The sequence below is a fragment of the Acomys minous genome, assembly GCF_964271855.1.
Source record: "Acomys minous genome assembly, chromosome: 2".
Taxonomy (NCBI): domain Eukaryota; kingdom Metazoa; phylum Chordata; class Mammalia; order Rodentia; family Muridae; genus Acomys; species Acomys minous.
Genome location: NC_140484.1, coordinates 23,415,663 through 23,432,582, shown reverse-complemented (window position 1 = coordinate 23,432,582; position 16,920 = coordinate 23,415,663). Strand labels below are relative to the sequence as shown.

The following is a 16,920-nucleotide window of genomic DNA, read 5'->3' as shown; positions in this document are numbered from 1 at the left end:
AGCGAGCTTTCATCATGGACGGTCTTCCTTCCCCCACTACCTGCCCCACCCCCCACTTCATCTCACACACAGCCCCATTCCTCTGCTCTATTCTCAGCTTTACAGCTTTAGGTGAAAACACAGGAAGGAGGCGCAGGACATGGTGCTGATCAACCCTATTCATGAAACCTACATTTCCCAGCTGCTGCTAGAAAAACAGCTGCTCAGAGTGGGCACCCCTGCAGAACTAAGTCAATGTTGTCACAGACCGGCATCAGCGCACGCCCTTGGCATCAGCAAAGTAACGTGGCAGTGGAGACAATGCTGCTCTCTCTGAAATACGAGCTACCTCCACACAGTCCCATGCCTCCCTGCAAGCGGCAATGCTTCAAGAAGCACTTATGAGAGACAAATATAAAACGTGCTTTCCTTCAGTTTCATTTTTGAATTATGCATTCCTGTGAAGGCTCTCCCGAGAACCATGAAATCTGTGTTTGGCTGAACTACGTGTCTTCTAAATTCTTATCTTCTGAATCAGTAATCCATTTTACACAAAGCTTGCTGGTATAAACATTTATTTATGCCATAGTGTAACTGTGAAGGAATGCAACATTAATACAACCCATAGTTATCGTGAAAGCATGAACTCCCCCTTCTGAGGTCTCCCACTGTATCTTCTACCGAATGCAAGCCCTTAGGTTACTATGTCAGACAACTGCTCTTTGGAAAAGCTGTAGATTATCTTCTCCCTGGAATTTCAGGGCATTCATTGATGCACTTAATTAAATACTCCAAGGAAGTCTACAGGCAAGAGTTCTATTCAACACTGCATAAACACAGCATATCCCAAATGATTTCTATACAATTTTCAGACATAGTACCTACTAATGTTTGCATTTGGACAAAATACTGCCCTACAGGAAAGTACACCATTAAGCACTGTGATTGACTAATTAGACAGAACATGGCAGAAATTTCTTAAAGCCTAGGCCTTTTTCCTTATTTCCTGTTATTGCTTTGAAAGGTTACTTCTACAGAAATTAACTTTAAAGAGTTAAGAATAAACTTAATATTAGTAAATTAGTTAATATATTTAAATATTAGATAGCTGTCCAAAGAATGCAAAGTTCTTAGACTAATCATCATTAAATGTAAGTTACCAAATCAGTTTGGTTATTTTTACTATTGATAAAAAATAAAATACTAGATATGTATCTAAATTAAAAACTAAAATTTTATTTACTTAAAACTAAAGGTGATTAATAGAAATAAGATCAGGCCAATTACTAAGAAAGACATTAAGAAAGGTAACATGGATCACTTCTTTAGACTGAGAGCATATGATAACAGTTACTAGCTAAAAAGAGTTCAATGAAAATTAACAAAGACTTCCAAATTAAAATGTAAATGTGCATTTTTGCTCTCTCTTTAATCACAGATGAAAACAAAACGCAATGTCCTTGCATCTGGCACATGCCTTTAATCCCAGCATGTGGAAGGCAAAGGCAGACAGATCTGCTATCTGTGGCCAGCACAGTGGTCTACATAGAGTTCGGGCCAGCCAGGGTTATATAGAGAGGCTGTGTCTCAAAAAACACAGACCAAAGGGCTTCAAGTTTTTTGTTTTGTTTTGAGACAGGGTTTCTCTGTGTAGCCTTGGCTATCCTGGACTCATTTTGTAGACCAGGCTGGCCTTGAACTCAGAGACCCACCTGCCTCTGCCTCCCATGTGTTGGGATTAAAGCTGTGCGCCACCATGGCTGGCATTTGGTTGTTTTTTTAAACATCATTTAGCCTTCCTACAATTCTAGAATTCAGTTTAGATTCAAATGTGATGTTCATAGATCAGTAATGAACTATACTTCATCCTCCTGGTTACCACTGTAGGTTCCAAGCGCCCACCACAGATAGGTGCAGGGTGTCTTGTTCCATCTGTTTATCCCAAAGCAATTCTAAAAGTCAACACTGGAATCCCAAGGTCAGCTCAGGTAGCTGAGCCAATGCTCTCTCCTCAGGCAGGTGGCTATTGGGTCTCCTTCCTATCAAGCCCCACTCAGGGCTGAGACACTACTCTAGCCCTCTTTCTAGCTTCCTGATTTTTCTTTTCCATACCCTTCAAATTCCTACTGAGTCTCTTGAGAAAGGACTGCTTTTCTCTCCCTGATCCTGCAATCCTTTTATTTTACATGAAACAGAAAAACAATAGTGCAGAGCCATCCAGAATGCTCTCCACAGCAAGTGGCAGCGTCCCAACTCCTCCTCACTGCCAGAGTGAGTCAGCTACGCCGGGTCCCCTGACACAGAGCAGCAGCAGGTCAGCTGAAGTGACGGACTCTGACCCATGTCAGCTGTCAGCAATTCTATTTTAAGCACCCCACCCCCCACCAAATCACTAACATGTGCCAGCGGAAGTAGGAAGTTTATAGCTTGTACGGTATCTTCGCCTCTTCCATGGTGTAAGGCCTTGTTGTGCTACTGCACACTGAAAGTAACAGCCACAGTGGCAGTACTTGTGGACTGAACTTTTCAAAGCACATACATATTTGGTATTTCATTTTGAGCTAATTTTCATTTCATAGATACTAATAAACAGATCAGCCAATTTCCAGGAGTAGATGGCATCTATTATTCTCAGGTGCGCCTCTCTGCCGATGGAGGGGAGCAGAGGCAACCCCAGTACCTCCCAGGAGACTAGAAAGAATAGAACCTGATAGATGATCACTCCTTGTCTTTGTTCAGAGTTCTGTGTCTTACATAGCTCTGAGGCCAGAGGCCAAAAGCTGTAACCCTAACCCTCTAACCCAGCTGTTCTCAACCTCTGGGTCACAACTCCCTTGAGGGTTGACCAACCCTCCCTCCACTTTTTTTTGGTTGTCTAGGACCATTGGAAAACACAGATATTTACAATACTATTCATAACAGTAGCAACATTACATTATGAAGTAGCAACAAAAATAATTTTATGGTTGGGGGTTACCATACCACGAGAAACTGTAATAAAGGACTGGTACCATTGGTCTAACCGATGCTCAGACAAGAGAAGGCCCCAGGGAACCTCCTCAAGAGCCAAAATTCTTTCTAGACAGGTAGCTAAAGTTAATACTAGGAAATTCTCTCTTGTGCTCCCAGGATTCTCCAGGTGCCCTACAAAGCTTAGTCCAGGCACAACAAACAGGTAAGCTAAAACCTGAGCTAAGCTGCCCGCCTACTCCCTCGGGGTCCTTCAGCTACTAATGAACCATGACGGTCTGTGTACTCTTTCATAGGAGTGCTTAGCAAACAAATAGAGAATGAGTAAGCCATACTACAAAAATGGCTATGTAATGTATAACCATACACTACTCTTGCATTAGTAAAGCCATTATTAAATAGTCAGAAGTAGGAAGATGCAAGTGAACACTTTCCTGTAAAGAAAGGCTTTCCTGACTGAGCCATAACACCTGCAAGTTCTTCTCTATCCGTGACTCTCCATCAAATATTCCCCATGACACCCCTCTCAGAATATTCCCCATGACACCCCTCTCAGAATATCTGTAGCTCCTTAGTTCACTTACCAGTCACATACCTATTTCCTTCCATCAGAGCTAGGGTCTTTTGAGGCTGAGCTCATACATCGGTGTGGGTCCCAATTGCCCAGTAAAGTGTCTAATGAATGCTACACGTAGATTTGATGAGTAGATTGATGGGTGCTTTTTCCTCTATCCTCCTTTTAAGACAGAGTTTCACTGTGCAGTCCACTCTGCTCTCAAACTCAAGATCTCCTCAGTCCAGCCTCCCCAGTGCCGGGCTTACAGGCAGGTACCACCACACCTAGCTTGGCTATTGCCTCCCACAGCTCCCAGAACATGCTACCCGGCTCACTTTCAGGGGCATGGGGATACACTGTGTTGGTTTCCAGCGGGTACTCTAGGGCCTGGGCTTCCTCTGTGCCCATTTCTGGTGTTCCTAGGTCACAGGTTAATCAGAATCAGAATCACCTTGTGCTCATCACCACCAAATGTTGCTTAGACAGCATGGCAGCTGATTGGCTTCTGAAACTACTAGCACTTTTACACACCTAAATACATGACTGTGCTGTGCATTTTCTTTTCTTCTCTTTCCCAGGATGACACAAACTTTATGATGAATCCATATTTGGGTTAAGATGAGAAACTCTTTTTACAACTATTCACTTATGTATTTATTCACTTCATGTGCGTGACTGTTTTCTTGCATGTATGTATGTGTACCACGTGCACGCAGGATGTTGCAGAGGGCAAAAGAAGGTACTGGATACCTTGGAACTTGAGTTACAGATGGTTGTGAGTTGCCATGTGGGTGAGGGGAATTGAACCCTGAGTCCTCTGCAAGAGTAGCCAGTCCTCTTAACTGCTGAGCCATCTCTCCAGTCCGAGATGCGTTTTCTATAGTCACACTTGGCCTTACTACAACAATATGCTACAAAAGTACCTAAACCTGAGGGACCAATATTCTAAGGATCATGAAAATGAAATTATTTCAGGACTTAAATCCAGGCTTATCCAACATTAACTATGTTGCAGCCTGTGAGGTTCCCTGTCCTCTAGGTCACTGTCTGGAGCCACCGCTTCCTGGGGCGCTGAAAATGCAGGTCTACTAGTGAGTAACCACTTTCTTCATTCCAAACACAAGTCTGCCTATCCTCTACGCATTAGGAATGACCAGTCATGGCTGAGGGTCCAGTACTTGCCTTCATTGTATGTTCCAGCTCCACCAAAAAGAAGAAAAGAAATGGCTAATAGATTATTCCTTGCTCTACTGACAAAACTCTCATCTCTCTCTCCTCCCCTCTTCTCTCTCCCTCTTCTCACTCTTTCTCTCCTCTCTCTCTCTCTCTCTCTCTCTCTCTCTCTCTCTCTCTCTCTCACACACACACACATACACACACACACACACATTTTAGCAATGAAACAAGCGCTGGTATGTGGCTATTTTAAATTTCAGATTCATGCCTCAAACAGTTTTGCACCCAAGCAAAACAATTTGGTCCAATGCCTCCATACATGTGTATTTTTCAGCTCTATGGTACTAAAAAGGGATTCCTGTTAACAGTATGTTGAGTACTAAGACTCTTTAGAGTGGTTCACATGTAAACATTCAGTTTGGGGGTCTGGAAGAATGGGTCAGTGGTTAAAAGGATTTGCTGCTCTGGCAGAGGACCTGAGTTCGGTTCACAGCACCCACATCAGACAGCTAACAATTGCCCACAGCACCAGGGGATATGATTTCCTCTTCTTGGAATCTCAACAGGGCGCTACACTATATATATAAACCTACTCACAGATAGCATGCATACACATAATTAAAAATAAATTGAAGGGGCTGGAGAGATGGCTCAGAGGTTAAAAGCACTTGCTGTTCTTCCAAAGGTCCTGAGTTCAATTTCCAGCAACCACATGGTGGCTCATAGACAACTATAATGAGATCTGGTGTCCTCTTCTGGCTTGCTGGATCACATGCAGGCAGAATACTGTACACATAATAAGAAAATAAATCTTTTTTAAAATAATAAAATAAAATAAAACCCATTCAGGTTACTGAGTTTCCACTGGAAGGAAGCCTATTCTTGAGAGTGCGTCAGATAACTAATGTCACATGGATCTATACAAGTGCATGTCCAAAGCAGGGCTATAAAATATAGGGTTAAGCTGGGAGTGGTGGTGCATGCCTTTAACCCCAGCACTGGTTGGGGGCGGGGCGGGAAGAGGCAGGCAGATCACTGTGAGTTTGAGGCCAGCCTGATCTACAAAGTGAGTCCAGGACAGCCAAGGCTACACAAAGAAACCTTGTTTCGGGGAAAAAAAATGTAGGGTTAAACAACAGTATACAAATTTATATACTGTAAGATGCTTTTACAGCCTGAATAAATCAATGTTTCTAAGATGTTCTGGAATATGGAACTTTTAGGTAAAGGAGAAAAATTAGTATAAAATGCCCAAGGTTAAGTGCATAATCAATGGTACTCACTGCTATTAATAATCTTTCGTAAAAGAGACTTTCTAGATAGCTGTTGAGTAGACATGTGCTCTTTAGAACACACTTAGATAAACACTGAATGCAATTCCCCAAGGAAAGCATTGGCTGTCTTGCTCACTGAATTCTATGTGGCATCTTGGATACACAGAAGCACCACTTCACTGTCCTGGAACAGGCATGCGGCGTCCGAACGCTCAAACTCTTAAGCAGCTCTGGACTCGCTTGCAAGTTCGGCGACTAACAGCAAAATAGGAGGTATTGTTCTCTTATTTCAGAACACAGAATTCCTTCTTTGGGGAAACTTAGAAGAAGGTGCCCAAATCATGACCAAGATTAAGAATTCAAGGAACAAGTAAGGTAATCAAGGTAAAAACTGTTAATGACTTCCTAGGTGGTTCAATATGACTTCAAGGTGACAATATGACTTAGCCATGGATTCTAAGATGGATCTACAAACCCAGATTTAACTGGGCTAAGCCAAAATTAAAGTTAGGGCTTAATAGGCAGTATGTGGAGAATGACATAGTCTTAGAAAGATGAGGCAGTCAATCCAAGTGTCCTACAACAGCCTTTACTTACCGTATTTTCTGGCATATAAGACAACCCCCAACTTTTCCAGTTAAAATATAGAGTTTGGAATATACTCGCTGTATAAGACTACTCCTCTTCCAATGCACACCCTGTGCAGCATGTGTCTATTTGCAGTGCCTCCTCCCCCAACTTTGGAACAGATTTGCGGGGGGTAGGAAGGGTTAAAAGTCATCTTATACACCAGAAAATACAGTATTTTTTCCCAGTTTAATTTTTGTGAAGTTTTTGTTTGTTCATTTGTTTGTTTTGATAGCTGCTATACTAAGTATAATTTGTTATAGACAGTAAAATAAACAATGGCAGGTTCATGAAATACATAGCATTTGAGAAAGGTTTTAAAGTAAAGGTAGGAATTTGATCTTGAGACAGAGCAAAAATATTTCAGTTTGATTAAAATATGAGGGTAAAGGGGGGGAGGGAGGTGGCTCAGTCATTAAAGGGCTTGCTGTACAAACAAGAGGGTGGGAGTTCAGATCCCCAGAACCCAGGTTGGCATGTCAATTTGCCTATAATTCCAGCCTCAGAAAGTAGAGACAGAGGAGCCCTGAATAAGCTGGCTACAAACACCAGCCTTGTTGTTGAGCACTAGATTTGAGTGGGAAACCATGCTTCAAAGAATAAATTGGAGAGTGACAAGGATTTTCAATATTTATCTTATACCTCCTTATGTACACACCTGTAAACGCACACATATCAAAACATAATACACACATGAATGCACTCCACACATATACATGGAAGAAAAGGGAAAGTAAATAAATAAATATGAAGGTAAGCAGAAAAGCAAAAAAAAAAAAAAAAAAAAAAAAAAAAAAAAGGAGATGGGGGGATAAACTGAAGCTAGACGGGGAAGCTCTTAACTCCTAGGCAATAAAATAATAAAATTAAATTAAATAAAATCTGGGCTGCTTCTGTAACTGAGGAAGAGTGACCAAAAGTGTGAGCAATTCTACTGACAGGCACATAAGAGAGAATGAAATGACCACTAGACAGAGCTAAGAACTGAAACAATGGACCAGTAAGTGGCCTAGCAGGTAGACACTCACCCCCGGGCCTGACCGTCTGAGTTCCACTGCTGGGACTGACATGGTGGACAAAGAGAGCCAACCATACAGTTGTCCTCTGACCTTCACATGTGTCTCCCAACGTACACACATGCACACATAAATAGATCAATTAAAACACAATTTAAAAAAAGAACTGAGCACTAACCAGTATCTAATTGCAGCTCTCTGCCTCTACCATTCTTCTCACTGTGTTTTCCCCAAGTGGATGGTCATGCTTCCAAAACACTAACCTACATAAACACACGCCAGCTTGGTAACATCATTTAAGTTCCTTTCAAGGTGTTTCCTGTCCCATAACTCTGGTCACTCTGTTCTAGAAGCAAGAATCTGTGTCAGGCATGGCGATGCATGTCTTTAGTGCCAACACTTGAGAGGCAGAGGCGGGCAGGCAGATCTCTGAGTTTGGGTCAGGTTGATCTACAACTCAAGTCCAGGTCACCCAGAGTTCCATGGTAAGACCCCAGTGTCCAGTCTCAGAACAAAACAAAGCAAGACTCATTACCATGTCCTTTGCCCCTTGTCACCATCTGTCTCTATGTCACCCAGGTTGCCTGCTCTATAGTCTGCTGATTTGAACCTTCAGGTTCAGTCTATTTATATTTTGTCACCTCCTAGGAAGGAACCACTATTCACAGCATCCAGCTGTCTCCTGAGAAGCACACAGACATCACTGTCACCTGGCGTGCCTGGGACTGATGAACTGTGGAGCTGCTCTCTGCAGGAAGAGAAGGAGTTTCAAATCTTGAAGCTACAACAGCTCCTGCTCTTGTCAATCTTTCCTTCCTTCCTTTAGGACTAAAGAGTCAAAATAATCAGGCAACAGACACAGTTTTTCTGCCACCTTTCAGGCCCAAAGCTATGGATGGAACAACCCACACAGATTCATTTAATAGAAGGAAATCACTGAACAAAACCAGCTATCTGACATACCCCCAAACCCGGCAGTTTGGGATTCACTTGGGTTAAAAACAAGCATAATCCTGGACAACACAGTTTTGAGAACTATCAGGCTCTGCACCGAAGAACAACCTGAATAGCTTTATTCACTTAACCACAGAAGGCCTTGATTTGAGAAAAAACAGGACAAAGGTTAGAAAAATCTTCAAGGTAACCTTGAAACTTGACATCTTTCCATATATTTTCTATTCTGATAGTCAGCAAGAACTAAACATCAGTCAGGGCACAAGGATCCTGATGGGAAGTGCACGAAAGCTAGTCAGCCTATGGCACAGACACAAGAGGAGCCCCAGCTGAGAAAGCTGGTGGCGCGAGCTCCTCACACTGAGCTTGCCTACTTCCAAGGCCCTTACTGACTCTGGAAGACTGACTCTGGCTGTCACTTTCTGTGGGACATCAGCGAGCTGGGATGTGAATGAGCCAGTAAAGAGGCGTGACTCAGTGAAGCTGGGAGCAGTGGAGGGAGAGCTAATGCCGAGAAAGAGGCTGCAAAACTGGGGACGAAAGCTCTGGAACCTAACCGGAAATGCACTTCATCCAAGTTAGAGATATCATCAGGGAGGGTATTTTACCCAAATACCCTTTCTGTATTTTACCCAAACCATTAATGCTGGAAATCCTTAGTGTGTCTGGATCAAAGAAGCGTGTTTCTGATAGTCACCACCAGAATTCATCACCCTGCAGTGAAACAACCCCTCTAGCTCAGAAAGGGCAAACTGTGATCAGGGAGAAATATGAAGAAACAATGAAAGCCGGTTTCCCACCAACATTACCAATAGAGAAGATTATACTAATTATTTCAAAGTCCTTAAAGTCCAGAGTAATGCATGTATCTAGACTGCAAACACTAAAAAGCAATGGCGTTTATTATTCTCTCCATACTACGTATGTTTGCTCCCCTCTCAGGAGACATCTTGTCCAGGTGAGAGCCTTTCTTACCATAAGACATCTTCGCCTTCCCTTCCCTGCAGACATGGGGCTTCTGAGCCCCGAGCTCATCTCAGTTCTACAGGCTGTTCTCTACTGTGGACATAATTACGTCATCATGTACCTCTATCCCTTTGCATGTTTACGTATTAAATGTATTTCCAATCCTCTCTGATAGTGCATGGCCACGAGCCCTGCCTAGTTCACTCTCACTGCCTCTCAACTGAATGCCAGAGGCAAGGCATGTCTGCAGATTGACCGTGAAGCCATCTCACCACCAAATTTGGTAATCTTTCTAATCTCACAAGACTCCAAAGAGGCACAAGAAACATTAGGTTTAACTGTTGTTCGGATGATGTATTACACGCTCCTCCTAACAGTAAGCCTTCAAGTCTCCCATACTGTGCACACACATTTTAAATAAAGCTCAAAGTTAACAAAGGCTCCCCACTCTTTCCCCACCTGTGCAGCCACTGTGTCTAAAATTGTCATTATTGCTATCAGAATTTGGCAATGGACCCAAGACTTAACAATGACAGTGACACTTTCACAGTGACTAAAACCCTTATTCCTTTTTCTGTATTAACCTTTCTGCCATGACTCAGTAATCCCATTCTGTAGTCATTCCCTCTTCTCCTTGTCCCAGTGGCATTGTTTACAACAAGCTGGAATCCCTGTTCTTCCCAGCAGGTGTGGCCGCACAGCTGAGCTCTGCCTTGCCCTGAGCTACAGCACTATGCAGGACAGGAACGACAGCATCAGACTTACATCCGCACATGCACCCACTCTCTATTGAGGGCTTCTACATTCATTTTTCTCTCCAAAACCCATGGAAGAAGGACTGTTCTTCCAAGTATCCAGTTGAGAAAACCACTATTCACCAAGGACAGGGCAGCTTACTCAGATCCAAGCATATATTTAAATGTTAAATAATGAAGTCCAGACTCAAGCTCAGAACCTCTACATCTAACCTGAGTCTTCACAGACACATTTCTGAGAATATACTTAGCCAACCAAACGAGCCCCACCATCTCTGAGGAAGGTCTGCAGTGGCTGCTCTAGGCCCTAGATAGAGCTTTAGCCCCTTGCCCATTCCACATCACTATATTTATTGTTCCCCACCCTAAGGACCAAGCCTTTACACACAAACTCATCCCGCCCTGACCCTGCCAACTTCCCACGGATCCCTACCATTGCCAAGTTAACTAAATTCCTTTCTTCTGCTTTGAAGATGGTCTTGACCCTTTTCTACTTGCCGACTATAACTCAGTAGTCATAGGCTCTTAGCCACAAACTCTGTACGAGCACACATTGTTTTACAGTTTCTGTGCCATGCTCTCTGTCCTGCCCTGCTGAAATCATCCATTTTAGAGTGTGACCTTCTGGCCCACCCACAAGGTAGCTGTGGATACAACCCAGCAGAAAGCCTTACACTCAAAGACACATAAACATTACCAATTATGATATTTTAAAAAATAAACTCCTCCTGTCTTTGATGTGCAATAAAGGCAGACAAGAGCTGCCAGAACCACTAAGAGCACTGCTCACCTCAGTTCAGAGTTTCTAAATAGGAGTTAGCTTGTCAAGGTAGAAGTGGATGTCAAAGACACATTGATTTACCTGTGGTCCCAAAAGTGTAACATGAAATTGAGTACTCTTTAGTTAAATTTTCATCACCAGCAACAATTGCAGCTCTACACAGCAAGGTCAACCCAGGTAAGAGGCTCCTAGGTACAATATTTCCGTGCTAAGTATGAGGAACAGCTAGCTAACTGCGTATGTGCTCTGGGAATGCAGCAGCTGGCTACATATCACTCACCGGTTTATCCTTGATGGTGGGGCTGGACACACACAGGTACAGTTTCCCATCCTCTTCTAGGCAGGCATCTATCAAAGCTTGCACCGAGCTCTCCTCCTGGAACAGCAGGAAGGCATAGCCTGGAGGAGAACAAAACAAAAGGGTGGGAGAAATCAGTACTGCAGCCTCAAAGCAGCAGTGAAATTATTATCTGTACCAGGGTTAGGGGCTCACATCTGTAATCCCAGTGCTCAGGAGGCTGAGGCAGGAGGCTTGCCATGTGTGCTAACGTGAGCTACATTAAGGAGTTACAGCCTAGTTTAGGCTACAGATAAAGGAACCCATTGCTTCATTGTTAATAAATTCTTACTAATCTCTGGATAGTCACATGGGACAAAAGGACTTGAGACTCTGTTGTGCTAGGCACTGTGTGCACACAGACATTATCTTCCTTAATTAAATCACATGCTACTGTGATAGCCAGGTGCTCTAACATCACTTTGTTTAATTTTCGTAACTACTCAGGGGAGCATGCTAGACACCTCGTCAGCACTAATGAGACCGGTCAGCTCTGAATGGCACAAGCTACAAACAGCAGCCAGGAAATAAGCATCATTCCACCCAGCGAGCAGGAGCCTTGATTTGTGAAGAGCAGCGATGGGCTCTGGAAATACTATGCTCAGTAAAAGGAGCCAGAGGCAGAACACTAAATCCAGAAGAGGTGAGTCAGGATGAAAACAGAGTAATGGCTACCTATAACTAGGAGGCAGGGGAGAATGTAGCTTCATTATGAGATAAAGATTTTCTAAAACTGGTCCTGGTGACTGATGGTTGAACAAGACTGTGCACATATGGAAACCCACTGAATAAGACATATTAAATTGATGAACTGTACACTATGTGAATTATACCTCCCCAAAGCTGCTTTTTACACAGCCCAACAGGCTGATGTGTATTTACATGTTACTGATGTTTCCCCAGGGAATATTCTCCTGGCAGACTTTACAATCTATTTGTCAATTTTTTTTTCTCTTAAAGCTTTTACATTTTTATTCTTCATAAACTCCAGACTTGTAAACAATGTGTTTTAGCTGTATCCGCTTCCCAGTCCTCCCTCCAACTCCTGGTGCCTTCCCAACAAGTCCCCCACCCAGTTCATGCTCCCTTCTTCCTCCTCTTTTTTAAACAACCCACTGAGTGCACTTAAGCATGCCCACATGTACGTGTACAGGTGTGAGGATTCCACTGAAGCACTGACAAACTACCAGTGGCCACGCTCCTGAAGAGAAATGAATTTCCTACCACCAGCAGCCACCTACTGCTAATAACTCCTCACCTAGGGCTGGGACTTTGTGAGACCCTCCCCCATCTATGCTGGCATTTTTTTGTTTTGTTTTGTTTTGTTTTAGTTTGGTTTTGGTTTTCCGAGACAAGGTTTCTCTGTGTAGCCCTGGCTGTCCTGGACTCACTTTGTAGACCAGGCTGGCCTGGAACTCACAGCAATCTGCCTGCCTCTGCCTCCCGAGTGCTGGGATTAAAGGTGTACGCCACCACGTCTGGCTCTGCGCTGGCATTTTGACTGGCTTAGTTGTATGCAGGTAACCAATGCTGTCGTGAGTTAGTGAGCACAATGGCCATGTCATATCCCAAAGACAGCATGCACAGCTCTCCTCCTCTCTCTTATATGTTCTTTCAGCCTCGTCTTCATGGATGGATGTTCTCTGAGCATGGGGTAGGGGTGGGAGAGGACTTTGATGTAAGTGTTCATCTATAGGGAGAACTTATAGCAGCTAATCATCTTCACTTTGATCAGCACACACCAATATTAACTGAAGGGTTTCTATGGACATAGCCAAGGGCAGAGGATTGTGGTGGTTCCCCCCCCACACAATGGTAATAGTGTGGGGGGCTGGGGGGGAGACAGAGTCAGAGACAGAGACAGACAGAGAGACAGAGACAGACAGAGAGACAGAGAGTTCCTTGTTGAGACAGGGTCTGGCTAAACCAGGTTTGCCTAGAACTGGTTATGTAACTCTGGCTAACCTCAAACTTGACATTTTCCTGTTTCAGCTTCTGGAGAGTTGGGACAACAAGCCTGGGCCTTGACATCTTGCTTGCAACATAATTTTTAATTGACATGTAATAATTAAGCAAATTTGTGGTACCACACGATGATAATTTGATGCATAAACACAATGTATAGTGATGCAATTCTGATAATTAGTGCCTCTCTCTTGTTAAACATTTTTTATTTCATTGTGCTAGGAGACCCAAACACTTCTTTTTCAGTTCCTTTTCCTTTTAAAGGAGAATTATGATCATCATGTCTATTGGTCACTGGCATGACAAAAGGCTCTGGATTAGGAGTCAGGAGGCTGGGATGTGGGTATAAGTCCTAACACTTCCTAGCCGTGGGTAAGGATTGCTAAGTTACTAAGAGCATTTACAGTGCACCAGGCACTGATTGTAAAGGCCTTGTGCCAATGCACTCATTCCGTCTTCTGTCAAGTAGGTACTTTGTAAAATTCTGTTTCACAGTTCAGGGAATTGTATGGCATGACTGAGTGGTTTGAGGTCTTAAGTGGTGGAACTATGAACTTCAATAGTAAACATCTGAGTCTCTTCAGATCTTTTTTTCTGTAAAATGAAGAATACATTTTGTCCTTTTATCTTATAGTGATATTAATATGTGAGAGAATATATGTAAAGATGCTTTGTAAACTAGAGTATGACACAAGTATTGACTTTCTATTTCACACATTTTTTATTATTTTAAATTATGTATGGGTGTGTGTGTCTACATGTAAGTAGGTGCTCATGAGTGTAGGTGCCTGAGGAAGCCAGGGGTGTTGAATTCCCTGAAGTGACAGTTACAGGTGGTTGTAAGCCTCCTAATGTGGATTCTAGGAATTGAACTTGGGTCCTCTGGAATAATAGCAAGTACTCTTGACCACTGAGCCTCCTCTCCAGCCCCTATTTCTACTTATGATGTGTGTAAAATTAAAGTTGAGCTGCTGTATATGACCTCATAAAAATTAGAAGTCAAGTGGATGATATGTACTACTTTCTACTTTGCATTTACAAAGTATTTGGTGAATAAATGCTGTGATTTAGATATGGAAAAAAAGCCTTAATTAAAACTACTTGCTAGGCTGGATAGTACCAAACAGGAAAGGGACTGGACATCTGCTTTCCAATAGCACTAGCCATTTTTACCAAGAGAGAATTGACAGCTGTAGTTTTATTTTCTGGTTTTAATATATACACTTTAATAAAAACAAATTATGCCTATAAATAGTGTTCCTGTAATCATAAGTTTGGTGGCAGGTTCTATTAATTTGAAAGACATGGTTTTTTCTTTTGTTTTGGCCAAAACTTCTCTCCATTATTTCTTGTACTCTGAGCAGTAAGAGACACAAGCTCATAAAATGTTTCCAGTTTCAGACATGGCAGCTGAGGTGTGTGGGGACGTCTAAGACTATGGTGCACAACGAGAAGCCTCCACTCAGGCCAGTCTGAGAGATGAGAGCTGGGCTCTGGAGGGACTTGTGGTCACTCTGCTGTCACGACCCTGGATTACACACAGGAGAGTTAGATGAAATCCCTTGCTTTCCACAGCTACCAACCAGGTCAGAAGTGCAGGGCTGAAACAGGAGGGATTTTTAGATAAGCACGAATTGGCAGTGTGATTTTCTCCCCCCCCCTTTTTTTTTGTTTTTTTTTTTTTGTTTTTTGGAGACAGGGTCTCTCTGTGTAGCCTTGGCTGTCCTGGACTCACTTTGTAGACCAGGCTGGCCTCAAACTCGTAGCGATCCGCCTGCCTCTGCCTCCCGAGTGCTGGGATTAAAGGCGTGCGCCACCATGCCCAGTGAGTGTGATTTTCTTGAGGAGTGGGAATAGGAAGGTAACAAGGCACAATTCCATTTCATTTGGCTAGGTTGTTTGTTTTTTTGTGATAGGGTTTCTCTGTGTAATAGCCTTGACTGTTGACTAGGTTTTTGAAGGGTAAATTAAATTAAAAGAACTTTTTCTTTTAATGTGCGAGAACATACTAAGAATTGCCTCTAAAATATTCTTTGGTGCTTTTCAAACACCGAAGAATATTTTCGGTGTTTCATATTTTAAGTATTTTATCCCCAGATAAATAGCAATTATTATCAAGCTTACATCATAACTACCCGCCCTTGGGTGTTCAAAACAGCCTGGGAACTTCGCTAAGAAGCGTATCTATTGGTGCATCTCATCCTCACAGGCTCCGTGGGGGTAAATTCAGTTGTCAGTATCACATTTCACAGATGAGGCGTTCACAGGAATTCTCAGAGGCAAAGCTAGGGGCTGAATTTGGAGTTATAACTTAAGCCAGATCTGGAGCTCTCACTGTTATCCATTACTAACTCTATCTCATCTAAAAGATTAGTTTCAACATCACCAAGGACACACCTCTAACATTTATTTTTAATGTGAGTATGACTTTTAGATGGTTCCTGGCACCAAATAATAACAGGCAACACGTTCTTGAGTTCTATCGCCTCGGAACTTCGATTGTGATAAACTAGACACGGCCCGAGTACACTAGTGTTCACTCTCTTCATGCAGTCAGAACAGGTTGCTTTAAGGCTGGCGGCTGCTACACGACTTACAAAGCACTATTTACTTCTGCCTAACAGACTACGCCATCAAGGATATGTAAGGGAAAATTATTTCATCTCTTCTTCAAAGAATTGACTGGCGGTGCTCGAACAGAAAACAAACAACATAAATCTGTTACGTCTCTAAGAGATGTTAAGTTAGAAGACGCTCTCTTTGGGTACGGACTGAGTCTGCACACAGGCTAGATCTGCTCCTCTCTAACGTAACGCCTGTCATGAAGAACTCAACTCAAGCTCTGCGGAGGCATTCAGTTCCACGAGGGCGCCAGTGCCGCCCTTTAGAACAGGCATTTCCTTCTACCCATCTATGTAGCTGTTTTTGTGGATTTCTGGCTAGATGTCACATACAAAAGCCATGATGACATTCAACAGGTGACCCCTGTTCTGCCATTAGTAGGTCTAAAAATGGCCATCTTCTCCTGGGTCTCTCTCTCTCCAGTTCAGGATGGCAGCCTCTCTGGCCTTGAACTCTTCCGTCTCTGCAGGCAGTATGTACTGTTGGACCCCAGCCTGCTCCAGGCTCAGACTCTGTCACTGAGAACAGCAGATAGCCTGGGGCAGCTGGTGGATAGCCTCAGCAACTAACTGGCCATGGCTGTCAGGCCTTGGAGGCCCAGGAAGACTTCTTAAATCCAAGCCATGGCCCCTTGTGTCATCTGACCCCACCGCCCATGACCTGCACCTGCCTTTTAAAATGTTATTCGTGATTTGCATGTTTCAGGTAACAGGCACAAAGAAGAAGAAAGTTCCAGTGTGCAGGGGCTATGTCCTGGTTTGTATTCATAAAATGGTGCCCAGCCATCATATGGACTTCTGATCAAATCAGAGCAGCCTGGGAAGGAGAGGCCTAAGCCTTGGGTAGGCAGAGAACTCTCCCCTCACAGAATCCACACTCTCCGCCCACCCCTACCCTTCCTAGAGAGATCTGAAGGGCACCTCCAGCTGAGCTGCCTGATTT

The 16,920-nt window shown here is 43.3% G+C and overlaps 1 protein-coding gene across 8 annotated transcripts in view; it reads right to left on the bottom strand.

The window, feature by feature from the left end:
• The window catches only part of CPEB3 (cytoplasmic polyadenylation element binding protein 3), a 204,876-nt gene that overhangs the window by 40,491 nt on the left and 147,465 nt on the right, over window positions 1–16,920 (bottom strand). For all 8 annotated transcript variants that reach the window (XM_084763887.1, XM_084763890.1, XM_084763885.1 and 5 more), the window contains one exon: window positions 11,335–11,453. In XM_084763887.1, the coding sequence (XP_084620013.1) occupies window positions 11,335–11,453 (119 nt within the window). The remainder of the gene's footprint in view (window positions 1–11,334; window positions 11,454–16,920) is intronic.